This window comes from Macaca nemestrina, chromosome 2, assembly GCF_043159975.1.
Source record: "Macaca nemestrina isolate mMacNem1 chromosome 2, mMacNem.hap1, whole genome shotgun sequence".
Taxonomy (NCBI): domain Eukaryota; kingdom Metazoa; phylum Chordata; class Mammalia; order Primates; family Cercopithecidae; genus Macaca; species Macaca nemestrina.
The window spans coordinates 161,938,604-161,965,527 of NC_092126.1; the positions used below are offsets into that span (position 1 = coordinate 161,938,604).

The window sequence follows — 26,924 nt, forward strand, 5'->3', positions numbered from 1 at the left end:
AAGAAATAACAAAACTGCAGTAATTAAATATTTAATATTTATTTTTGCATAACATAAATTTTACACAAAATATAGCCCCCAAGCATGATTCTGTTTAGCTAACATTTTGCTTATTCTGTAATTCAGTGACACAATTAGTAACTCAAATAATTAATACTGCGTGTAAAGAAAAAATATACCACCAAACTTCAGCACAGTTTTAGTATTTCCTGGCATCTATTTTAGTCTTCTTTTACATATCCCCATCACTCTTTTTTTTATATCACTGATTTAATTAAATCAGGAAATGAGAAAAGCATAGTTTAGAAGATCAGACTACATCATTTTGAAGAGTGGAATTTTTTTTTTTTTACTTAAAATGGAGTCAAAATCATTAAATAATACATGTCAAGGATAACTCACTATTGATTCCTTTTGTAATTCATCTATGTACTTACTGTCATGGAGCTTACAGTACAGTGGGGGAGACAGACAGTAAACAAATAAACAAATACATAACATAATGCCAAGTAGGGATGAGTATTACGGAAAAATGAAAATGGGTACGGAGATTGCAGTGGCAGGTGCTATTTTAGATAGGGTAGTTTTGAAGGTCTTTTTGAGGGCTGACATTTGAACAGAGATTCAAATATAGGAAGAAAGTCATAAAAAATGGAGCGCGTGGAGGTGAAGTGACCAGGCTAAAAGAAGAGAAGTGCAAATGCCCCAAGGCAGGAGCATACTTGTTGCATTCTCTGACTTGCAAGAAGGCCACTGTGGGTGGATTGGAATGAATAAGGAAGATAACAGCAGTAAATGAGGTCAGAAACATATCCAGAAGGTCATGGTAAAAACTTTGGATTTTGTTTGAAAATGTAATGAGAATTCATGAGAAAATTTTAAGCAAGCAACTAACTTAAAACCGGTTGTAGATCAGTAAATACGCCATAATGGTGTGGAAGAAACACAGAAACAAGAGAGCAGTTGTAAGTCTAATGCAGTCTCTCATGTAAGAAATAATGTTGGCCTTGACTCAGGTAGTCCAGGGGAGGTACCCCTAAGTGGTCAGATTCATAATATATTTTGAAGATAGAGTTTATAGGACTAATTAAAACATTGAATTTAGGGTACAAGAGAAAGAAGTGAAGAATGACTCCAAGGTTTCTGTTCTGAACAACTGGATAAATCATTTACTGAGTTATCATTTACTGAGATGAGAAACACCAGAGGAACATGGTTGTAGAAGAAAAATCACAAGTTCAATCTTCATGTGGTAAATCTGAGATACCTAGTAAATACCCAAATATATTTGGTACTGGCACTTGGATATACAAGTCTGGAGCTAAAGGTAGAGGCTGGAGCTGGAAATAAAGATTTGAGAGTCATTGATCATACAGGTTTATCTGAAGCAAAGGGACTGAATGAAATCACTTAGGTAGTAAATTACAGTGGTTAAAGAAACTCTTGTATTTTTTAACTAATCCATAATCAAAAAAGCTGGCATGTTTTGAAATCAATACCTAATTTAAGAAGAATAGTTTTTAGGCCACGTATAAGTTATAAGATGTCTCAGTCTTTTGCATGAACTCCAGAACTGATAACATCATTTGATAAAGAAATCTGCTAGACCGGGCGCACAGTGGCTCACGCCTGTAATTCCAGCACTTTGGGAGGCCAAGGCAGGCGGATCATGAGGTCAAGAGATCGAGATCATCCTGGCCAACATGGTGAAACCCCATCTCTACTAAAAATACAAAATTAGCTGGGCATGGTGGCGCATGCCTGTAGTCCTAGCTACTCAGGAGGCTGAGGCAGGAGAATCACTTGAATCTGGGAGGTAGAGGTTGCAGTAAGCCAAGATCGTGCCACTGCACTCCAGCCTGGCGACAGAGTGAAACTCCATCTCAAAATAAATAAATAAATAAATAAATAAATAAATAAATAAATAAAATCTGCTAAAGCTTCTTCTGTGCATCTGGTTCTCATGACCATCTCATCACTTTCTTTTCTTTTTTACTTTTTGATGTGGAGTCTCACTCTGTCACCCAGGCTGGAGTGCAGTGGCGTGATCTCGGCCCACTGCAACCTCTGCCTCCCGGGTTCAAGCAATTCTCCTGCCTTAGCCTCCCGAGTAGCTGAGATTACAGGCATGCGCCACCATGCCTGGCTAATTTTTTTGTATTTTTAGTAGAGTCAGGGTTTCACCATGTTGGCCAGGGTGGTCTCGAACTCCTGACCTCAGGTGAATCACCTGCTTCGGCCTCCCAAAGTGCTGGGATTACAGGCATGAGCCACCTCACCCGGCCCATTTTCAAAGATTCAGTTTCCACTTACACAACTATTGTATGACATAAGAATGTTCAACTTCATATGATGCCTGTAATACGAGTTTTTCAAGTGACACAAACCCAAACGCACTCAGAGTTCTATTTTGCCTTTATAGACTTTATACTGTCAAGGTTATAAAATATTCAGTCAAGTTTTGAAGATATAAGATTAGCCTTTGATTATGAGTTGCTTAGTAAAGAAAATGTGTTTTCAATCATAGCTGTAATTATGACTCAGAAAAAGAGAGTTTACCCATAAAAATATATTCAGACATTTAAACTAATAGTTAGCACTGAGAGTAGTACTGCCCCCCAGGGGATGGTACAGAAATTTACATGAGGGGTTACTTGTCCTGATGGCTGTAGATTGCTAATAGCATTTAGTGGGAGGGGAGTTTAGGAATGCTAAATGTCTTGCAATGGACGAACCAGTCTTGCACAATAAAGAACTCTTCTATATTCTGTGAAACTTTTGAAAGTCTGATGGAATATGTACTTGGAAGATATGTTTATAAACGTAAAACTAAAGCTGAAATACATTTCCATAAATTCCAGGTATTGCTTTGCACATATTTAATTGAAACTTACAAGTATGCAGCTATCATGCAAACTGAAGATGATTTTGTTTTGTATTTTTTAAGAACTTTTCAAAAATTTTCTTTTAAAAATAGTTTGGGGCAACACATTAGTGTCATCAATGCTGCTCATTGTATTTAGAGCAGCATTACAGCACAACAACACTTGTCTGTATAGGCAGCTGTAGACGCAATTTTTTAATATATATGCCTATACTTTTCTAGTCCTTATTTCTACAGGTTAAATAAAAAGAAAAATTGTTGACAATATGAGTTGAATGTTGTTTTGTTTTTCTTAAATCCAAACTTATGCATTAAAAGTAACTGCAAAAACATGGTTACTTCATTTTATCTTCTGATACAGCTATTCTTTAACATTTACAAAGTTGGAATACATATTACTATAAATTTGTTTTTATTTGCCTTTATATTAAATTAAATTAATGCTTTTCAAAGAAGTATGCACACAGATTATATTAAGCGATGAAATTTATTTCAAAATAGTAAAGGAGAATTTAAAAAAATCTGTTACAAAAGGGGGTGTTGGGTCTCTCATAAAGCTGAGCAATGGGATGACTGCAGTAATGGTCAGAGATGGTTTATTTCATTAGGAAACTCCTAGTTTAGATACATCAGGAAAAGAAATTTCACTATTTTTACTTTAAAAAAAAAAAAACCTCCCAAGTGGTTATTACCGATAGACAAAAACACTATAGACTTTACTTTTGCATATATCTTTTGCATCTAGTAATCTTTCCAAATTATTTTATTAGTTCTATTGTTTGTTGATTCTTTTGGATTTCCTATGTAGATAATTTACATTCCTACAAATTAAGAGTATTTTATTTCTTGTTTTCAATTCTTATATCATATTTCTTTTACTTGTTTTATTGCATTTGCTAGCAAATTCAATCGAGTGCTCAACAGAAATAACATTTGTCCCCTTTGTCTTGTTCCTGAATTTAACAGGAATGCTTCTAAAGTCTCTATTAGTGTGATGTTTATAGGAGTTCTGTTTTTTGGTAATTAACTTTTGTAAAGCTAAGAAAATCCTATTATATTCATCCTTTGGTAAATGTTTTTATTTATTTTAACTTAATTTTTTTTTTTTTATTTTTTGGAGACAGAGTTTCACCCTGTCACTCAGGCTGGAATGCAGTGACATGATCTCAGCTCACTGTAACCTCCACCTCCTGGATTTGAGCAATTCTCATGCCTCAGCCTCCTGAGTAGCTGGGATTATTGGTGTGCACCAGCATGCCTGGCTAATTTTTACATTTTTAGTAGAGACAGGGTTTCACCATGTTGGCCAGGCTGGTCTCGAACTCCTGGCCTCAAGTGACCCGCCTGCCTCGTCCTCCCAAAGTACTGGGATTACAAGTGTGAACTACCATGCCCAGCCTCAAGTATGTATTTTCAAATTAATAAATATCGAATTTTGTCAAGTTATTCATTTGTTGAAATGGTCATATGGGTTTACTTCTATAATCTGTTAATGTGGTGAATTAGATTGACCCCATTTCATATGTTTAACATTTCTTACATTTCTGTGATGACCCTTATTTTGTTGTGACTTGGTAAATTATACTTTTTCTACAAAACCATCCATTCCTATGCCAAATTTACTGGAATAAATGTTTAAAAAATTATAATTAAGGTTGGGTGCATTGGCTCACACCTGCAATCCTAGCACTTTGGGAGGCTGAGGCGGGTGGATTGCCTGAGCTCAGGAGTTTGAGACCAGCCTGGGCAACACGATGAAACCCCATCTCTACTAAAATACAAAAAAATTAGCTGGGTGTGGTGGCATGCACCTGTAGTCCCAGCTACTTGGGAGGCTGAGGCAGAAGAATTGCTTGAACCCGGGAGGCAGAGTTTGCAGTGAGCCAAGATCATACCACTGGATTCCAGCCTGGGCAACAGAGTAAGACTCTGTCTCCAAAAAATAAAAAATAAAGTAAAATAAACAATAATTTTTAAAAATAACAAATTGGAAAACCTAATGATAACTGATAAATTCCTGGACATATATCACCTACAAAGATTGAACCAAGAAAAAAAAAAGAAAACCTGAACAGATCAAGTACAAGTAATAAGACTGAATCGGTAATAAAAAGTCTCCTGTCAAAAAAAAAGGTCAGGACCTGATGGCTTCTATACTGAATTCTACCAAACATTTAAAGAATAAATACCAATTCTTCTCAAATTCTTCCAGAAAACTGAAGAGGAGAGAATTCTTCCAAATTCATTCTATGAGGCCAGCATTACCCTGATACTGAAACCAGACAAGGACACAACTATAGGTCAGTATCTCTGATGAAAACACATGCAAAAATCCTCAACAAATAGTAGCAAACCAAATCCAACAGCACATTAAAAGGATCATTCACCATGATAAGTGGGATTTATCCCAGAGATGTAAGAATGGTTCAACATACCCAAATCAATAAATGTGAAACATCACACCAACAGAATGAAGGACAAAAACCATATGATTATCTCAATAGATGTGGAAAAAGGATTTGATAAAATTCAACATACCTTTATGATAAAAGACCCTCAACAAACTAGATCTAGAAGGAGTGTACCTCAACACAATAAAGGCCGTATTAGAAAAACCCACAGTTAACATTATACTAAATGGGGAAAAGCCGAAAGCTTTTCTTCAAGGAGCTGGAACAATATAAGGACGCTCACTCTCACCACTCTTATTAAACACAGTACTGGAAGTCCTAGCTGGAACAAAGAAACAAGAGAGAAAAATAAAGGGCATCCAAATTGCAAAGGAAGAAGTCAAACTGTCCCTGTGTGCAGATGACAAAATCTTATAAAGAGAAAACCCTAAAAGCTCCGCAAAAACACTCAGGATTGATAAACAATTTAAGTAAAGTTGCAAGATACAAAAATCAACATACAAAAATTAGTAGCATTTATATAAACCAACAAGAAACTAGCAGAAAAAGAAATCAAGAAAGCAATCCCATTTATAATAGCTACACACACACACACACACACACACACACACACCCCAAAACACTAAGGTCCAGGACAGTGGCTCATGCCTATATTCTCAGCGCTTTAGGAGGCCAAGGCAGGAGACTGCCTGGGGCCAGGAGTTCAAGACCAGCTTGCACAACACAGTGAGACCCAGTCTCTACCAAAAAAAAAAAAAAAAAAAAGTATCTGTCCAACAAGGGATTAAAAATCAGAATATATATAGTCCCAGCAACTTGGGGGCCTGAGGAGGGAAGATTGCTTGAGCCCAGGAGTTCAAGGCTGCAGTGGGCTACAATCATGCCATTACATTTCAGCCTGGGCAACAGAGCAAGACCCTGTCTTTAATTAAAAAACAAAAAAACAAAACAAAACAAAAACCTAGGAATAAATTTAACCAAGAAGGTGAAAGAGCTTCACAAGGAAGACTATACAACACTGATGAAAGAAATGGAAGTGGTCACAAAAAATGGAAAGACATGCCATGTTCATAGACTGAAAGAATTATAATGTGAAAATAACGATACTACCAAAAGCAATCTACAGATCCAATGCAATACCTATCAAAATACCAAAGACATTCTCCACAGATATAAAAAATAAATAAATAAATAAGCTTCATATGGAACCACAGATGATGCCAGATAGCCAAAGCAACCCTGAACAAAAAGAACAAAGCTGGAGGTACCACATTACCTAAGAAAACAGCATGGTATTGGCATAAAAATAGACACATAGACCAATGGAACAGAATAGAGAACCCATAAATAAATCCACATATTTATAGTCAACTGACTTTTCACAAAGGCACCAAGAACATTCCATGGAGAAAAGAACAGTTTCTTCAATAAATGGTGCTGGGAAAACTGGATATCCTTAAAAAAAAAAAGAAAGAAAGAAAGAAGGAAGGAAAAGAAAAGAAAAAAGGAACTAGACCCCCATCTCTCACTATAAACAAAAATAAAATCAAAACAGATTAAAGATTCAATTCTAGGGCCTGAAACTGTGAAACTACTAGAAGAAAACATTGGGGAAACATTCTAAGAGACTCATCTGGGCCACGATTTTTTTGTATATAAGACCTGAAAACACTGACAACAAAAGTAAAAGCAGACAAATGGGATCACATCAAACTAAAAAGCTTCTGCACAGCAAAAGAAACAATCAATGGAGTAAAGAGACAATCTACAGAATGGGAGAAGATATTTGCAAAGTATCCATCCAACAAGGGATTAAAAACCAGAATATATAAAAATTCAAACAACTCAATGGCCAAAGAACCCCCATATAATACCGTTTAAAAATGGGCAAATAATCTGAATAGATTTTTCTCAAAAGAAGACATTTAAAATCAATAATTTTAAAAATGCCCACAGGTGTATGAAAAAATGGTCATCATCACTAATAATTAGGGAAATGCATATCAAAAGCTTAATGAGACATCATCTCATCCCACTTAAAATGGCTATTATTGAAAAGACAAAAAAATAACATGCTGGCAAGGACACAAAGGGAATGCTTGTGGGAATGTAAATTAGTACAGGCACTATGGAGAACAGTATGGAGGTTCCTCAAAAAACTATATAGATCTACTATATGCTCCAGCAATCTCACTGCTAGGTATATATCCAAAAGAAAGGAACTCAGTATATCAAAGTGATATCTGCATGCCTATGTTCACTGCAGCATTATTCACAAGAGCCAATATATGGAATCAACCTAAGAATCCATTAATGGATGAATAAATAATTAATATACATAGTAAAATACTATTCAGACATAAAAAGGAATGGAATCTTGTCACTGGCAGCAATGTGGATGGAACTGGAGGTCATTATGTTAAGTGAAATAAGCCAGGCACAGAAAGAAAAATATCATATGGTTTCACTCACATGTGAGAATTAATAAAGTCTATCTCATGGAGATAGAGAGTAGAATGATGGTTACCAGAGGCTTGGAAAGGTGAAGACAGGGATAAAGAGAGGTTGGTTAATGGGTACAAAAATACAGTTAAATAACTAAATAACTAAATAAAGTTACTAAGTTCTAGTGTTCAATAGCACAGTAGGGTAACTACAGTTAACAACAATTTATTGTATATTTCAAAATAGCTAGAAAAGAAGATTTGAAATGTTCTTAACCCCCCAAAAAGGACAAATGTTTGAGGTAATGTATATCCTAATTACCCAGATTTGATCACTACACATTGTATGCTGGTATCAAAATATCGCGTGTAAGTCATAAATATGTTTATTGTATATCAATATTTTTTTTAAATATAGTTATAATTTTAACTTAATTTTCTTCCTTAATATTGCCTATTTGTGATTTTTCTATTTTTCTTCTCAGCCCTTGTTAAAGATTGGTCTATTCTATTGGTCTATTTTGTTAGTTTTCAAAGAAACAAAGTTTTAGTTTTGTTGATTTTCTAATGTTTCCTCATTATCTATTACATTAACTTCTATTCATCTATATTATTTTCTTTCTCTGCTTTAAGATGTTATTGTCCTTCTAGTTCCTCAAAGTGAACCTTTCACTCATTTATCTTCAATTTTTTTAAAATAAAATTTTGAAGTTATAAATTTCCCTATAATGAGCTGGACACAGTGGCATATGCCTGCAGTACTAGGTACTGGGGAAGCTGAGGCAGGAGAATCACTTGAGCCCGAGAGTTCAAGGCTGTAGTACACCATGTTTGCACCTGTGAATGGCCACTACACTCCAGCCTGAGCAACAAAGCGAGACTCCATCTCTAAAATAAAGTTAATTAATTAATTAAATTTACTATTATCCTTTAAAACATTTCCTTGGAAGTACCAAAACTGCTGTGATATTTATTATGTATGATTTTTTATCTTCATAACAGTATTCAATTTTTAAATATTGTTCAATTACACATATTTTGTAATTTCATTATAGTTGCCTTTTAACATGTAAGTTATTAGGCCTGTGCTTTGAAATTTCTAAACTTATTTTAAATTAATTTTTATTTATTTATATTTTCGTCATATTATAATCATAATATGTTCATTAAAAAATGAATTCTTTGTAATCTGTTATTGTCTTTGTCCTAGTAAGACGTAAATTTCTGTATATGTTTCATATGCATCTTAAATATGACCACTCGCTTTGCATTTTTGGATTGTAGGATTCTATGTATTCACTATTAGAGCAGGTATGTCTATTATGTATTTACAGATTTCATGCTCTTACTAAATTTTTTCTGCTTGATTACAGATTAATAAAATCTCCCACTAAAATAGACTTGTCAATTTCTACTACTTCTGTTATGTTTTACATATATACACACACACAAACACACACACACACATAGTGAAGATATGTTATCACATGCATACGAATTCAGAATTGTTTATCTTCCAGGTGAACTGGACCTTTTCTCGTAGTTTATCAAGCCCCTTTATCCTCTAGGAGTACATTTTGCCTTAAAGTCTATTATTTCTGATATTGATGATCCAGATTTTTGTTATAATTACTACTTAGCTAGCATCTTTTTTTCTATCTCTTTATTTTCCATATGGTTTTTAGAAAATTTGTTATAATCAGCATATGGCGTTTTTAAAAAATCTAATCTGATAATCTGTTTCTTATTAGGTGGATAAAATGCTTTGCTTTTGTTATTACTGATAGATTGAGATTTATTTCTACTTCATATTTTCTGTTTTGGGTTGATCAATCACTTTCTTTCACTTCTTCTTCTCTGCTTTCTACTACATAAAGTTTTCTATGTTCCCTGGTTTTTCCACTGATTATGTGGGAACTATAGATTGTATTTATTAATTAAATGGTAACCTTAACATTTTAGGATACGTAACTAACTACAAATTTATCTAATAAAGTCAAATTCAGTGTTTCTATCTTCCTAACATGACATGGATCTTAGCTTACTTAAACTACTGATTGAATACTCTCTCAACAACTATTGTCTAGAGTTTTAGCTTTAATCTTCAAAAAAAAACTTCCAAATGTACAAACATCTAAAACAGACTTGTTATCTTTATAGTCAAAGGTTAATCAGATTTCCTGACATTTCATCTATTTCTTTGCTCACTACTGTTTCTCATATTCCACACTTTCCTTCTGTTTTCACTTTTCTTTCTGCTGAAATATATATATATAAAACATATATATGTCTGTTAATAATACATTTGCTAAATTCTACAAACAATAAACTGTTTTCATGTGCCTGAAAATTATTTTACTCTTGAATGACATTGTGTTTGGGTATAAAATTCTAGCTAGAATTATTGTCCTTCAACACTTGAAAGATATTTCCCCCACTATCTTTTGGCTTACCTATCTAGCTAAGAGTGTCTGCTGTCAGCCTATTCTTCTTTTGTAGGTTGTCTTCTCTGTAGCTTTTAAGGTTATTTCATCCTTGATGTTCTGTAGTTTCACGATCATGTTTTGAGGTCTAGATTTATTTTTATTTATCCTGCTTATTAGCTGAAGTAAAAATTCATGGGTTTCTTCAATTCTGGAAAATTCTCAGGATTAAGTTTTTATACTATCTCCTCCATTCTTTCTTGGACTTTCTATTGCGTAATGTTTACTCTTCTCAATCTTTTCTATCTCTAAGTTGGTCTCCCATTTTATTTTTCTGTCTCTCTTATATTGTGTTTTGGGATAGTTCCTCAATATTATCTTCTATTTCACAAATTTATTCTTCAACTGTGTCCAGTCTACAGTTTTTCTCATTTACTGGTTTTTTAAAAAATTTCAATGACTAGTCTAATTTATTCTTTTTTATAATCTATTAGATTTGTTTCATTTCTTCCTGGCTTTGTTTTATAATTCTTTTAAAAGCTGTATCTTCATTTATCTCTTTGAATGCTTTTAGCATACTTATTTAAATGTCTGTCTTAATTGCTCTGTAAAAAGATTTTCATTTGGAAAGAATCCCTGCCCTAACTATTAATTTTGTTGGCTGACTTTCTTGGCATTAGACTTTTTTCTTCTGTTTTAGAATTACGATTGCTCATTTTGAGTGGAAAATTTCTGTTTTTCTCTATCCTCACACCACTCTGACAGGGTTTTGTAGTTCCCTCTACCTAGTCCTCTGAGATCCATTACCAGAAACAGGTTTCATAATCACATTTGGAGGTTGTTATCCCCTGGGTATATTGTAAATATACTAGATCCCTTCAAGGAGTCAATGGATATCAAGGTTCTACAGACCCTATGCCCACACCTTCTAAAACACAGTAGCCTCAGTCAATATGTAAATGTCTATTTCTTCCGATCTCTTTTATTAACTGGTTATTTCTTCCAAACTTCTTTTATTATTTATCCTCACCTCTATCAACCCTCTCTCCCTTCCCCTACTAACCCCCAACAACACACGTTCTCTAGCATCAAATAGAAAGTATGACTCAGGTTCACTGAATCAGAACTTTAATAGTTTAAAAGTTTTAATAGTTTAAAAGTTTTAAACTATTAAAAGTTCTGATTATATTATTATACCTTTCCCTGAAAGTTCTGATTATTTCCCTAAAACTTTCCCTAAAAGTTCTGATTATATTATTATACCTTTCCCTGAAAGTTCTGATTATTTCCCTAAAAGTTTCCCTAAAAGTTCTGATTATGTTATTATACCTTTCCCTGAAAGTACCAAGATCCTTACCAATATCACCTTCTTTTGAACTCAGATCCAATGGCTTCAGCTCCACTAAGCCCACTGCTTTGTGTGTATATTCCAGTTATTCTCTTTAGAGATGTTTATCTTATATTATTTGATTCTGGCCATGTCTGGGTTTTACCTTTTAATACTTTACCCATTGTTCCTATTTGTTTGGCAGAGAAGGGGTTTTAAAAACATAAATTAACTGTGCCATGTTTTACCAGAAAACTATTCTAGATATAAAAAGAAATTCTAAAATATAAAATATCCTGAACCCCTTCAAAGTTCTACAAGGCAATGTGACCTCCACTTTCAATGAGGAAATTGAAGCTACAAGAAAGTTAAGTGTAGTGTTATTAGTTACATAACTAATAAGTGATAGGGAAGTCAGGAATATAATACAGATATGCTGATTCCTAGACATGTGCTCAATTTACTATAGAACTTATTAATTTCTGGAAAATTTTTTCTAGCTTTTACTCAGATTCTCATTTAGTACCACCAAGCCGAGTTTTCTCCATGTTCCCTTGGCCATTCAAAAAATCAAATATTCCAATATTACTTCCCAAGTCAAGAATAACACTAAATAACTGGAAATTCAAAATATCTTTGCTGGTCCCTAATTAACCCATAGTTTTACCAATTATCTGCCTCTCAGTCTTGGCTTCTCCCTTCTTTAGTTCTATCATTAGGCTAAAGCTAATCAGTCTTTCTAGCTGCTTACTTTTTTCATTATTAATAAACATAGTGGGATTAATTTTAAATATACAGAAAATTCCATTCTCCCCAGGTAATACCAACCTGCATGCCTTTATTTAAAAGTATTTACTGAGCATCTATTATGTGTCAAGTACCATGTGCTAAGTGCTAGAATTCAATGATAAGCAAAAACAAACAAGGTCCTTGTTCTCATGGAACATTATACTCTAGAGAAAGAGAGCAAATCACACAAATTAATGTAAATTTACTACTGTCAAACAATTGATATAAAGAAGACATATCTGATATTCTAAAAGTCTATAAAAGATAGGACCTTGTCAGAAAGGTGAAAAAGACTTCCTAGAGAAAGTAACTTTGAACTATAATCTAAAGGAGAAAAAATCACATGAAAAGAAGGAAGTGTTTCTGGCTGAATGGACAGCATGTATAAGGGTCCTGATGTGAGTGAAAGTATTTGAGTATAGTGGCAAAAAGAAAGCACGTGTTGTTAGAAAAGAAAAATCAAGACCATTATGTTAAGGTGTTTTGCTTCTATATTAAAAGAAATTACAAGCTACTAAAAAGTATAAAGCAGAAGAGATGACAAATTGTATTTGAATTGTGAAAAAAATCAATATGGCTACAATGTACATAATGGATCAAAAATGGGCTTGACTAGATAAAGGCGTGAACCAGTTAGGTCATTGTAGTAGATAAGGCAAGAAATAATAGGTTGAACTACTGTGATAGTGGCGGAGATGCAGAGAAGCAGATGACTTTGAGAAATATAGAAGAGGCAAAACAAACAGGACTTGATGAACGAGTGGCTACACTGTAAAGAGGAAGAAATTCAGTCATTGAAAATAATTATACTTATGATTTGCATAATTAGATGTATGCTACCTTCACTAAGAGGTAACACAGTGAGCCAAAGATTGATTATGAGTTGGTTTTGGACAAAGTAAATTGAAGGCGATGAGATGATGGGGGATGATGTTAAACACGTGTCTAAAGCCTAGAGGTTTGAATCAGAGATATAAATTTGCAAGTTATCTACACATAAGTACTGACTGCAACAGAAACATGGAGGAGATTATCTAGGGAAAAATTGTAGAATGAAAAGAAAAAAAGAACCCAAAAGTAAGCCTCGCAAAACTCCAACTTTAATGACTGAGCAGAAGATCATATAAACTTGAAAAGGAATGAAAGGAAAGATTATCTAGAGAGATGGGAGAAAAACCAAGAAGGCATTATGTTACAGATTCAAAATAAAACCATAATTCAATAAAAATGTAATTGTTAATAGTATCAAATGCAAAAAATAGGAATCTTTTTCTTTATCCAAATTTTAGGTGACAATCAATACGGGTCCACTATAAATTCTTACTTTTCCAGTTGCCTGTGTTTATGTATACTTACTTAAAGTATTCATCAGAAGGTCACTGTTGTCTTGAAATCTATTATGACTGGCATCTATATCAGGAATCCTGTATTGTGCCATGGTAGGATGTCCCGAGACACAATTCCCTGTATCAGAAGCAGAGGATTTGCAGTCTTCATCTTCTGAGTCACTAGAACTATCCTCACTACTTGAAGATGATGAACTTTTGGAATCTGATGAACTATCGCAACTACTCATCTGGTCCATTAGACTAGCTTCTGCCTTCAGTTCTGAAAATAAGAAGAAATGAATAGATAGGTTAAATAAAAAATGCTAAATAAATATAATAAAAATTGAATGTATTAGTTTTTAAGAAACTGTTGAAACTAAAATCAAACATATATTTACAGTACTTAAAGCATTTTATTAAAACACAAAACTATTCTACCACCAAGCCATACTTCAATGATTGGATTACAGAAACTAAAAGGGATAGACAAGGTCTAAATCTAAACTCCACATTTATTTAAACCATTGTACTTAAATATACAGGTGACTCAAATATGAAGTAAATACTGTGAAAAACTATGAAAATTAAAATCTATTTTGGCAGAAACTGTCTTCTGATTATTTTTTATTCCTTTAAATACATATAATGTAATGTGATAATGTAACAGATGAACTTCATTCTTTTCCTGGTTTTCCTAGACAACATTTTGATGAAGCATCTATAGGTTTCCCCCCTGCTCCCTTAATAGGGATTTAAAATATTCTAAGTATTTTTGAAAAGCCAGTTCCCATTATAACTTTGGCTATACATATTTCTATAGATTAAAAAGAATAATAATGATGTCTTCTTTTGTTTAGTGTTTTTCAAGTTCTAGACACACAAAAAAATCATAGTTGGGTCTTCAGCCACCATTTAGAACAACTTCATAATTTTATAAATGAGGGAATGAAGATCCAGAAAGGTCAAAAGTTGTCAGTTATATATGGGTAGAGGCAAGTCTACTGACTTTCAAGTCAATATTTTCCTATATGATACAAATGTCAAATAGTTGAACAAAATTTTTTAAACCAAAAAATTCTAAGTCAATAATATGCTCAGTTAACATATTGCCATTTGTTATCATCTTAGTACACTGCTACATTAAGTTAACTGGTAATTTTTAGCCCACTCCCTCATTCTCCCTATTATAGACACACTGGCTTTCTATTATTTGACCACATTAAACCCATTTCCAGGCTATGTTCTTTGTACTAGCTGTTTCCTCTGCCTGGTATATTCTTCACTCAGATCTTTTGTTTGTTTGTTTAATACATAATTTCCATAAAGTAAAATGTACAGCTAGATACATTTTAGCATATATAAAACCTGTATATCTACCACTGAGATCAAGATATAGAATATTTGCATCCCCATGAATATTCTCCTATGCTCTTTTCCAGTCACTAATCACCATTTTTGACTTCTATTACCAAAGATTTTTGTCTATTCTTGAACTTCATACAAATAGATTCACTCAGCATGTACTTTTTGGTCTGCCTTCTTCTAACATAATGTTTTTATATTTATTCATGTTACTGAATTAATCTGTAGACTATTCTTCTCTACTGCTATGATATGATATGATATGATATGATATGATATGATATGATATGATATGATATAAATATACCACAAGTTGGTTACCCATTTTCCATTTATGAATATTTGCATTGTTTTCAGTTTTGGATATTATGAATATAATTGTTATGAAAATTCCTCTACAAGTCTTTTTGAACTTATATACATACTTCTCTTAGGTAGAAAGTTAGAGAGAAATTGCTAAGTCACAATAGGCATAGGTTTAATTTCATTAAAAACTCCCAGTTTTCAAACTGGTTTTACACTCCAACCAGCAAGGTATGAGTCACAGATGCTTCATATCTTCCCTCACTAGGGCACACACACACTTGGTATAGTGAGTCTGATGGGTGTACAATGGTAACTTCTTGTAGTTTTAATTTTCATTTATTTGATGTGATAATATGAAGCAGTGTTTTTTATATGCTTACTGGCCATTTGAATATCATCTTTTGTGATAAGCCTGTTCAAATCTTTTGTCCATTTTTATGTTTGTCTGTCTTTTGCTTACTGATTAGTAAGAGTTCTTTATAGCTAATTCTTCTGGCTATGAGCCCTTTGTCACACATATGCATTTGTGAATATTTCTTCCAGGTTCCCCCAAGTCTGTAGCTAGGCTTTTCCTTTCATTAATGGTGTCTCTTGAGAAGATTCTAGATCTCTGAAAGGCTGGCTCCTTCTTGAATCAGTTTAAGTGTAACCTTCTCAAAAGGTTCCTTCCTCTCCATTCTGCAACCCCCATTGCCTAGTTTAATTCTCTTCAAGACACTTATTTCTGAAATTCAGTTGAATACTTATTTGTTTACTGCTTGTATCTTCCCCACCCTCCCTCTCACCCTCATCCATACTCCTAAATATAATGTGAGAATAGGAATGTTATCTTGTTCATGTTGTATAATTATCGTTTTACAATGTTGGATTCAATTTACTAATATTTCATTGATAATTTTTGAGTTTAAGTTCATATGAGATATTGGTTCATAGTTTTCCTTTTCTTGTACTGTCTTTATCTGGTTTGGGTATTGGGGGTAATACTGGCCTCATAAATGAGCTTAGAAATATTCCTTCCTTTTCCTTTTTCCAGAAGAGATTGTGTAATGTCGGTGTTAATTCTCTTTAAATGTTTGGTAGGCTTCTGGGTCTGGCTATTTCTTTTGGGGGTGCTTTTTAATTACTAATTTAATTTATTCAATGTTGATAGAACTATTCAAGTTGCTTACTTCACCTTAGTTGAGTTTTGGTAGTTTTTAGCTTTTGAGGAACTAGTCCATTTCCTCTAAATTGTCAAATTTATGAGCACAAAGCTATAATATTTCTTTTCTTTTCTTTTTAGATAGGGTCTTGCTCTGTCACCCAGGCTGGAGTACAGTGGCACAACTATGGCTCACTGCCGCTCAACCTCTTGGACTCAAGCAATCCTCTCACCTCAGCCTCCCGAGTAGCTGGGACTACTCAGGTGCACATCACCACGCCTGACCACCTGACTAATCTAAAAAAGTTTTTTTTTGTAGAGACAGAGTCTCACTATATTGCCTAGGCTGGTCTCAAACTCTTAGGCTCAAGCAATCCTCTTGCTTTGGCCTCCGAAAGTGTTGGGATTACTGGCGTGAAGCACCACACCCAGCCTACCATTTCTTTATAATACTTTTAATGGCTGCTGGATCTGTAGTAAATTCATTACTTTCCTGATTATAGATAGAAGTTGTACTTTACATTCCTGATATTAGTAATTTGTGCCTTCTGTCTTTTCATTTTTATCAATCTTACTAGAAGTTTATCAGCAGTATTCTCTGATGACTGCCTTTTTGTTTCATTAATTTTCTCTATTGTTTTCAGTTTCCTTGATATCACTTCTTATTTTCATTATTTGTCTCTTTTTGCTTGCTTTGGGTTTAATCTGTTTTTCTTTTTCTACTTTCCTAAAAAAGGGACTTAAATTAATTAATATGATAACTTTCCTCACTTCTAATGTAAGCATTTAGTGCCATAAATTTCCCTCTCAGAACTTCTTTAGTTGCATTACACATATTTTGGCATGCTATGTTAACTTAATACATTTAGTTGAATGTATTTTTAATTTCCTTTGATGATTCTTCTTTAACCCATGGATCCTTTAGAAATGTGTTGTTTAATTTTCAAGTGTTTAGAGATTCTTCCTGTTGTCTGTTATTGATTTTTAGTTTGAATCCATTATGGTCAGATACATACTCTGTATGATTTCAGTTTCTATAAATCTATTGAGATTTGTTTTATGGCTCAGGATATGGTCTATCTTAGTAAATATTCCGTGGGCACTTGAAACAAAATGTGTATTCTGCTGTTGTGTGGCATGTTATGTATCTGTCAGTTACATCCTGTTGGTTGATCGTGTTACTCAGATTTCCTATATCTGTGTTGATATTCTGTCTAGTAGTTCTATTAGTTGCTGAGAGCAGAGTGTTGAAAAAACCAGGCATAATTGTGGATTTACAGATTTCTCTTTTCAGTTCTATCAGTTTTTGCTTCATGTTTTTCTCAGTTCAGTTCAGTTGTTAGATGTATACACATTGATGTCTTCCTAGTAAATTAATACTTTAATCATTATTAATGTACTTCTTTGTAGTAATTTATTTTGCTCTTTTTTTTGAGACGGAGTCTCACTCTGTCACCCAGGCTGCAGTGCAGTGGTGCAATCTTGGCTCACGGCAACCTCCTCCTCCCAGGTTCAAGCGATTCTCCTGCCTCGGCTTCCTGAGTAGCTGGGATTAAGCTGTGTGCCACCACGCCCAGCTAATTTTTGTATTTTTAATAGGGATGGGGTTTCACCATGTTGGCCAGGCTGGTCACGAACTCCTGACCTCAAGTGATCTGCCTGTCTCGGCCTTCCAAAGTGCTGGGATTACAGGTGTGAGCCACTGCGCCCGGCCTATTTTGCTCTTAAGTCACCTTTATCTGATATTAATATAGCCACATGTTTGTGCTTTTTAACATTAATGTTTAAATGGCATATATTTTCTATACTGTTACTTTCAAGCTACATATTTCATTAGTTTCTTATAAACAGCATATAGTTGAGTGCGCTTTTTATACAGTCTGCCAATATCTGCATTTTAATTGGCTTATTTAGACGATATATATTTAAAGTAATTATTGATATATGTTAGGGCTTAAGTGTGTCAATTTGTTATTTGTTTTCTGTTTGCTTCCTCTGTATTTCATTTCTCTTGTCTTGCCTTTCTGTGGGTTACTTGAACCATTTTAGAATGCCATCTCAATTAATTTACAAAGTTTTAAAAGGTGTCATTTTGTATATTTTTCTTAGTAGTTGGTTTGGGTTTTTCAATATACATACCTGATTTGTCAATGCATTCCCATTCTAAGTAAACCTCATATCCATGTAGGTCCACTTTGAAATATCATTATTTTGGGTATCAGAAGGTATTACTACGTTTGTTTCAGTCATCACATACGATTTAGAAAAGCCGTGAGGAATACTATAATCAATTGTACTTATTGATATGTTTGCTCTTTCTGTTGTTGTTTCTGTCTTCCTGATACTCTTAAGATTCCTCCATTTAACGTTTCTATTCTGTCTGAATGACTTTATATAGCCAATATTTAAGGATAGTTTCCTAGGAACAAATTATTTCAGTTTTCCTTTCTGAAGCAGGCTATTTACCCCTCATTACTGAAGAAGCATTTTGGTAGATACAGAATTCACACTTAACATGTTTTTTTTCTTTCAGCACTTGAAAAATATTATGCCACTTCCTTCTGGGCTCCATGACTTCAGATGAGAAATCTGATGTTAACTGAATGGTATTCTTTCATAGGTAATATGCCATTTCTTTCTTGCTTTCAACACTTTTCTCTTTGCCTTTAGTTTTCAGATGTTTCATTATGATGTACCTTGGCATCAATTTCTTTAGGTTTATCCTATTTGGGGTTTGTTCAGGTTTTTACATCTGTGGGTTTATATCTTTCATAAAACTTGGGAAGTTTTTGCACATATTTCTTTAAATACTCTTTTAACCCTGCTCTCCCTCTTCTTTGAGACTCCAATGACACAAATATTGGATATTTTGTCATTCTTCCACAGATTCTTGGGGATATACTCATCTTGTTTCAGTCTATTTTCTATTTTCAGGTTGAGTGGATTCTATACATCCACAAGTAAACTGATTCTATCCACTCCCTAGCACTGAGCCCATCCAGTGAGTATTTTTGTTATTGTATTTGTCAGTTCTATAATTTCCATTTGATTCTTACGTAAAACTTCTATTTCTTTAATGTGATTTTCTATTTCTTATTTTTTTCATTTGTTTCAAGGGAATGTACAACTGAACCATATTCGTGATAGTCATTTAAAGATCATTGTCAGATAATTCTAACATTTGATTCGTCTTGGTGTTGGTATCAGTTGATTGTCTTTTCTCATTCATGTGATTCTCCTGAATCACAAATTATGTTATGACAGGTAATTTTCTTTTCTCTCTCTCTCTCTCTCTCTCTCTCTGTCTCTCTCTTTCTTTTTGACAGAGTTTTGCTCTGTCGCCCAGTCTGGAGTGCAGTGACACGATCTTGGCTCACTGCAACTTCTACCTCCTGGGTTCAAGCAATTCTCCTGCCTCAGTCTCCCAAGTAGCTGGAATTATAGGTGTGCACCACCACACCCAGCTAATTTTTGTAGAGACAGGGTAGAGACAGGGTTTAGTAGAGACAGGGTTTCACCACATTGGCCAGGCTGATCTCAAACTCCTGACCTCAAGTGATCTGCTCACCTTGGCCTCCCAAAGTGCTGGGATTACAGATGTGAGCCACTGTACCTGGCCATGACAGGTAATTTTCTATTGTATCTTGGATATCTTGGTTTTTATGCTAGGGGAGATCTATATCTTATTCACATTTTTAATTTTACTGGCAATCACCCAGTTGAGGTTTAGCGTGCATATTCTTGCCTACTGTTGTGGGCTGTGGTTTAAATGAAAATCTCGTTTCCAGAGTTTTTGCAATATTATCTTGGTCTTCTTAACTAAATCTCCAGCAGCTGGGGTCCCTGATGATCTCTGCTGGTGCTATGTGATGAAAAGAAGGGACTTCACCAGGCAAGGAGATAAGGTGCGTATAGGTGGAGAAATGGAGTCTCTTGCCTGGGATGAAGAGTGCTTTCTGAGCCTGGCAATATTTTTTTTTTTTTTTTTTTTTTTTTTTTTTTTTTTTTTTTTTTTTGGTGATTGGCTCCCCTGCTTGGAGGGGTGGAGGAAAGGAAAGTGCTTCCTAGCAAATTGTTTGTTGTGGCAGGATCCCATCTATTGGTGTGATCCAGTCTCAAGATGTCTTTAGATGAGAGAGAAGAATCTTAGGTTAATAGGGCAGGGAGGCAGGTCTAGGAGGTAGTATAAACAGTCTTCCCAGGCTGAATGCTTATTACAATAGAATTCTACCTGCAGGGACCTTCTAGCCATAGAGTGTCTCTGATGGAGGAGGGGAGTCTCAGGCCAGGCATAAAGGGAGAACACTTTGAGGACTGCAATCACTCACTGTGGTATCATCCTGTTTGCTGGTACTTCCAGCTGTGAGTTGTCTCTGGGTATGGGGAGTAGAATTTTAGATCCATCTTATTTCTTTTTAAAAATATATATATATATATATTTTTTTTGTAGAGATGGGATCTTGCTATCTTAAACTCCTGGCCTCAAACAATCCTCCACCTCAGCTTCCCAAAAGTGCTGGGATTACAGGCGTGAGCCACTGCACCTAGCCTCTATCTTATCTCAAACTCAATTCTAGATAGCTCGAAGATGTAAATGTAAAATTTAAGCTACAAAAATACTAATATAACTGCCAGACATAAACTTGAAAAGATGATTCAACCATTTTAACAGTAGTCAGTGGCACAGTAGGGTCAAGAAAATATTTTATAGAATGCAATCTAAGGAACATGTTATACAAATATCTCAATGTAAATGAAGTTCCATTCTCATACTAAGTTAGAAATAGAAAGCTTTATGGTTGGAGATATTAACTTATCCTCTGCAACTTTCTTTTTTTTAATTTTTAATTTTTATAATTTTTTAATTGAGATGAGGTTTCACCATGCTGCCTACGCTGTTCTCGAACTCCTGGACTCAAATGCTCCTCCCACCTTGGGCCCCTAAAGTGGTGGAATTATAGGCATGAGCCACTGTGCCTTGCGTCCTCTACAACTTTCTTTTCCCTGAGTTATGCTTCGATACAATACTTTTATTAAGGCCTCTATTAAAAAACTGTCACATGGAAGAACTACTTTTACTGTAAAATTACCATTGAGAACACTATATAAAGTTTAATGCTCCCTAGAAAAACGTTCCATATGATGAATTCCTTTCAGAATTTAGTAACAGGAAAAAGTCTGATTCTTTGTAACCTATCCGATAATACAACATATGCTGCTTGTGTCTCCCTTTTTTTCTTGATGGTTAGAAGCTCAGAGCTAAATTATTATTATTTTTATTATTATTTCATTTTTTGAGACAGAGTCTCACTCTGTCACCCAGGTTGGAGTGCAGTGGCACAATCACTATTCACTGCAGGCTTGGCCTCCCCAAGCTCAAGTGATCCTCCCAGCTTAGCCTCCCAAGTAGCTGGAACTACAGGCATACACCACCACACCCAGTTAATTTTGTATTTTTTTGTAGAGATGGGGTTTTACCATGTTGCCCAGGCTGGTTTCAAACTCCTGAGCTAAAGTGATCCACCTGCCTTGTCCTCCCAAACTGCTGGGATTATAGGTGTACACCACCACACCTGGCAATTTAATGTGTTAATGATCAGCAAATTTGCTTCAATATCTTGATTTTCTGTACCGATATTTTATTGTATTCATGTATATGAAGATATCATAATTCAAATCCATTTGGAAGCAAGTATGATGTAAAAAAAAATAAAATTCAAGACCCCTTGTACCACCAAGCGTTCTGGACTTGTCTTTTTTATTGTTTGTATAGGAGCTACTAATCAATTAGAAAATGAATACTCTACTGGGCTTAGAAGAGAACAATGAAATTGGATGGCTATGTGCAAATTTTAAGAAGGCAAAGTGTAGAAGCAAATATACTTTAGTGACCAGGGTCTCACTGCAGCCACAATTACTACATCGATAACCCACATTGCAGCTAGAAAAAAAAATGGAGATTTAAGTTTTCTTACTTACAAAAGGACTGTATGTACTTCCCTAAAAATACCTCCCTTCTGAGAAGTAAGCAGCAATTCAGAAAAATGTGCTTGCTTATTCTGCTTACTATATTTCCTCATTTCCCTATGGAATTGGTGACATTTTAAATATGTACGACCTGGCCATACATAAACATTTTGATAGGAAGATGCTGTGAAGAATTGAATTTGAGTCATCACAAATGCCAAAAAGAAGAAAACTCCAGTTATATATTTCTAAAAAGTCATTTTTTTTTTACCCTGAATAGTAATTTAAAATGATACAAGGGGAGGTTCCAAGATGGTTGAATAGGAACAGTTCCAGTCTACAGCTCCCAGTGTGAGCCATGCAGAAGATGGGTGACTTCTGCATTTCCAGCTGAGGTACGGGGTTCATCTCACCGGGGCTTGTTGGACAGTGGGTGCAGCCCACAGAGTGTGAGTCGAAGCAGGGCAGGGCATTGCCTCACCCAGGAAGTGCAAGGGGTTGGCGAATTCCCTTTCCTAGCAAAGGGAAGCCGTGACAGACAGTACCTGGAAAATCGAGACACTCCCACCCCTAATACTGTGCTTTTCCAATGGTCTTAGCAAATGGTATACCAGGAGATTATATCCCACACATGGCTTGGAGGGTCCTACACCCACGGAGCCTCGCTCACTGCTAGCACAGCAGTCTGAGATCAAACTGCAAGGCAGCAGTGAGGCTGGGGGAGGGGTATCTGCCATTGCTGAGGCTTGAATAGGTAAACAAAGTGGCCTGGAGGCTTGAACCGGGTGGAGCCCACCGCAGTTCAAGGAGGCCTGCCTGCCTCTGTAGACTCCACCTCTGGGGGCAGGGCATAGCTGAACGAAAGTCAGTAGAAACTTCTGCAGACTTAAATGTCTCTGTCTGACAGCTTTAAAGAGAGTATTGATTCTCCCAGCATAGAGTTTGAGATCTGAGAATGGACAGACTGCCTAAAGTTGGTCCCTGACCCCTGAGTAGCCTAACTGGGAGACACCTCCCAGTAGGGGCCGACTGACACCTCATACAGCCAGGTGCCCCTCTGAGACAAAGCTTCCAGAGGAAGGATCAGGCAGCAACATTTGCCCTTCTGCAATATTTGCTGTTCTGCAGCCTCCGCTGGTGATACCCAGGCAAACAGGGTCTGGAGTGGACCTCCAGCAAACTCCAACAGATCTGCAGCTGAGGGTCCAGACTGTTAGAAGGAAAACTAACAAACAGAAAGGACATCCATACCAAAACCCCATCTGTATGTCACCATTGTCAAAGACCAAAGGTCGATAAAACCACAAAGATGGGGAGAAAGCAGAGCAGAAAAGCTGAAAATTCTAAAAATCAGAGTGCCTCTTCTCCTCCAAAGGAATGCAGCTCCTCATCAGCAATGGAACAAAGCTGGACAGAGAATGACTTTGACGAGTTCAGAGAAGAAGGCTTCAGACGATCAGTAATAACAAACTTCTCCAAGCTAAAGGAGGATGTTCAAATCCATTGCAAAGAAGCTAAAAACCTTGAAAAATGATTAGATGAATGACTAACTAGAAAAAACAGCATAGAGAAGACCTTAAATGACCTGATGGAGCTAAAAACCATGGCGTGAGAAATACATGACGCTTCCACAAGCTTCAGTAGCCAATCAGATCAAGTAGAAGAAAGGGTATCGGTGATTGAAGATCAAATGAATGAAATGAAGTGAGATGTTTAAAGAATAAAGTGTAAAAAGAAATGAACAAAGCCTCCAAGAAATATGGGACTATGTGAAAAGACCAAATCTACGTCTGATTGGTGTACCTAAAAGTAATGGGAAAAACGGAACCAAGTTGGAAAACACTCTTCAGGATATTATCCAAGAGAACTTTCCCAACCTAGCAAGGAAGGCCAACATCCAAATTCAGGAAATACAGAGAACACCACAAAGATACTCCTTGAGAAGAGCAACTCCAAGACACATAATTGTCAGATTCACCAAAGTTGAAATGAAGGAAAAAATGTTAAGGGCAGCCAGAGAAAGGTCAGGTTACCCACAAAGGAAAGCCCATCAGACTAACAGCGGATCTCTTGGCAGAAACTCTACAGGCCAGAAGAGAGTGGAGCCAATATTCAACATTCCTAAAGGAAAGAATTTTCAACCCAGAATTTCATATCCAGCCAAACTAAGCTTCATAAGTGAAGGAGAAATAAAATCCTTTACAGACAAGCAAATATTGAGAGATTTTGTCATCACCAGGCCTGCCTTACAAGAGCTCCTGAAGGTAGCACTAAACATGGAAAGGAACAACCGATACCCACCACTGCAAAAATATGCTAAATTGAAAGACCATCGATGCTAGGAAGAAACTGCATCAACTAATGAGCAAAACAAGCAGCTAACATCATAATGACAGGATCAAATACACACATAACAATATTAACCTTAAATGTAAATAAGCTTAATGCTCCAATTAAAAGACACAGACTGGAAAACTGGATAAAGAGTCAAGACCAATCAGTGTGTTGTATTCAGGAGACACATCTCACATGCAGAGGCACACATAGGCTCAAAATAAAGGGATGGAGGAAAATCTACCAAGAAAATGAAAAACAAAAAAAAGCAGGGGTTGCAATCCTAGTCTCTGATAAAATAGACTTTAAACCAACAAAGATCCAAAAAAGACAAGGAAGACTACTGCATAATGGTAAAGGGATCAATTCAACAAGAAGACCTAACTATCCTAAATATCTATGCACCCAATACAGGAGCAACCAGATTCATAAAGCAAGTCCTTAGAGACCTACAAAGAGACTTAGACTCTCACACAATAATAATGAGAGACTAACATCCACTGTCAATATTAGACAGATCAATGAGACAGAAGGTTAACAAGGATATCCATGACATGAACTCAGCTCTGCACCAAGCAGACCTAATAAACATCCACAGAACTCTCCACCCCAAATCAACAGAATATACATTCTTCTCAGCACCACATCACACGTATTCCAAAAGTGACCACATAGTTGGAAGTAAAGCGCTCCACAGCAAATGTAAAAGAATAGAAATCACAACAAACTGTCTCTCAGACCATAGTGCAATCAAATTAGAACTCAGGATTAAGAAACTCACTCAAAACCACGTAACTACATGGAAACTGAACAACCTGCTCCTGAATGACTACTGGGTAAATAACGAAATGAAGGCAGAAATAAAGATGTTCTTTGAAACCAATGAGAACAAAGACACAACATACTAGAATCTCTGGGACACATTTAAAGCAGTATTTGAGTGAAATTTATAGCATTAAATGCCCACAAGAGAAAGCAGGAAAGATCTAAAATCAACACCCTAACGTCACCATTAAAAGAACTAGAGAAGCAAGAGCAAACAAATTTAAAAGCTAGCAGAAGGCAAGAAATAACTAATATCAGAGCAAAACTGAAGGAGACAGAGACACAAAAAACCCTTGAAAAAATCAATGAATCCAGGAACTGGTTTTTTAAAAAGATCAACAAAATTGATAGACTGCTAGCAAGACTAATAAAGAAGAAAAGAGAGAAGAATCAAATAGACACAATAAAAAATGATAACGGGGATATCACCACCAATCCCATAGAAATACAAATTACCGTCAGAGAATACTATAAACACCTCTATGCAAATAAACTAGAAAATCTAGAAGAAATGGATAAATTCCTGGACACATACAACCTCCCAAGACTAAACCAGGAAGAAGTTGAATCTCTGAATAGATCAATAACAGGTTCTGAAATTGAGGCAATAATTAATAGCTTACAAACCAAAAAAAAAAAAAGCCAGGACCAGATGGATTCACAGCGGAACTCTACCAGAGGTACAAAGAAGGACTGGTATCATTCCTTCTGAAACTATTCCAACCAATAGAAAAAGAGGAATCCTCCCTAACTCATTTTATGAGGCCAGCATCATCCTGATACCAAAGTCTGGCAGAGACACAACAAAAAAGAGAATTTTAGACCAGTATCCCTGGTGAACACCAATGTGAAAATCCTCAATAAAATACTGGCAAACCGAATCCAGCAGCACATCAAAAACTTATTCATCACGATGAAGTCGGCTTCATCCCTGGGATGCAAGGCTGGTTCAACATATACAAATCAATAAATGTAATCCATTGCATAAACAGAACCAACAACAAAAACCACATGATTATCTCAATAGATGCAGAAAAGGCCTTTGACAAAATTCAACAGCCCTTCATGCTGAAAACTCTCAATAAACTAGGTATTGATGGAACATATCTCAAAATAATAAGAGCTATTTATGACAAACCCACAGCCAATATCATACTGAATGGGCAAAAACCTGGAAGCATTCCCTTTGAAAACAGGCACAAGACAGGGATGCTCTCTTTCAGCACTCTTATTTAACATAGCGTTGGAAGTTCTGGCCAGGGCAATCAGGCAAGAGAAAGAAATAAAGGGGGAAGTCAAATTATCCCTGTTGGTAGATGACATGATTGTATATTTAGAAAACCCCATTGTCTCAGCCCCAAGGCTTCTTAAGCTGATAAGCAA

At 35.5% G+C, this 26,924-nt stretch overlaps 1 protein-coding gene across 4 annotated transcripts in view; it reads right to left on the reverse strand.

The window, feature by feature from the left end:
• LOC105470298 (ELL associated factor 2) overlaps nt 1–26,924 on the reverse strand; it is a 56,834-nt gene that overhangs the window by 5,726 nt on the left and 24,184 nt on the right. For 3 of the 4 annotated variants that reach the window (XM_071092358.1, XM_071092357.1, XM_011722137.3), the window contains one exon: nt 13,635–13,886. In XM_071092358.1, coding sequence (XP_070948459.1) covers nt 13,635–13,886 — 252 coding nt within the window. Of the gene's footprint in view, nt 1–4; nt 13,435–13,634; nt 13,887–26,924 lie in introns of those variants that run through there. The other variant, XM_011722138.3, reaches the window with a different exon arrangement.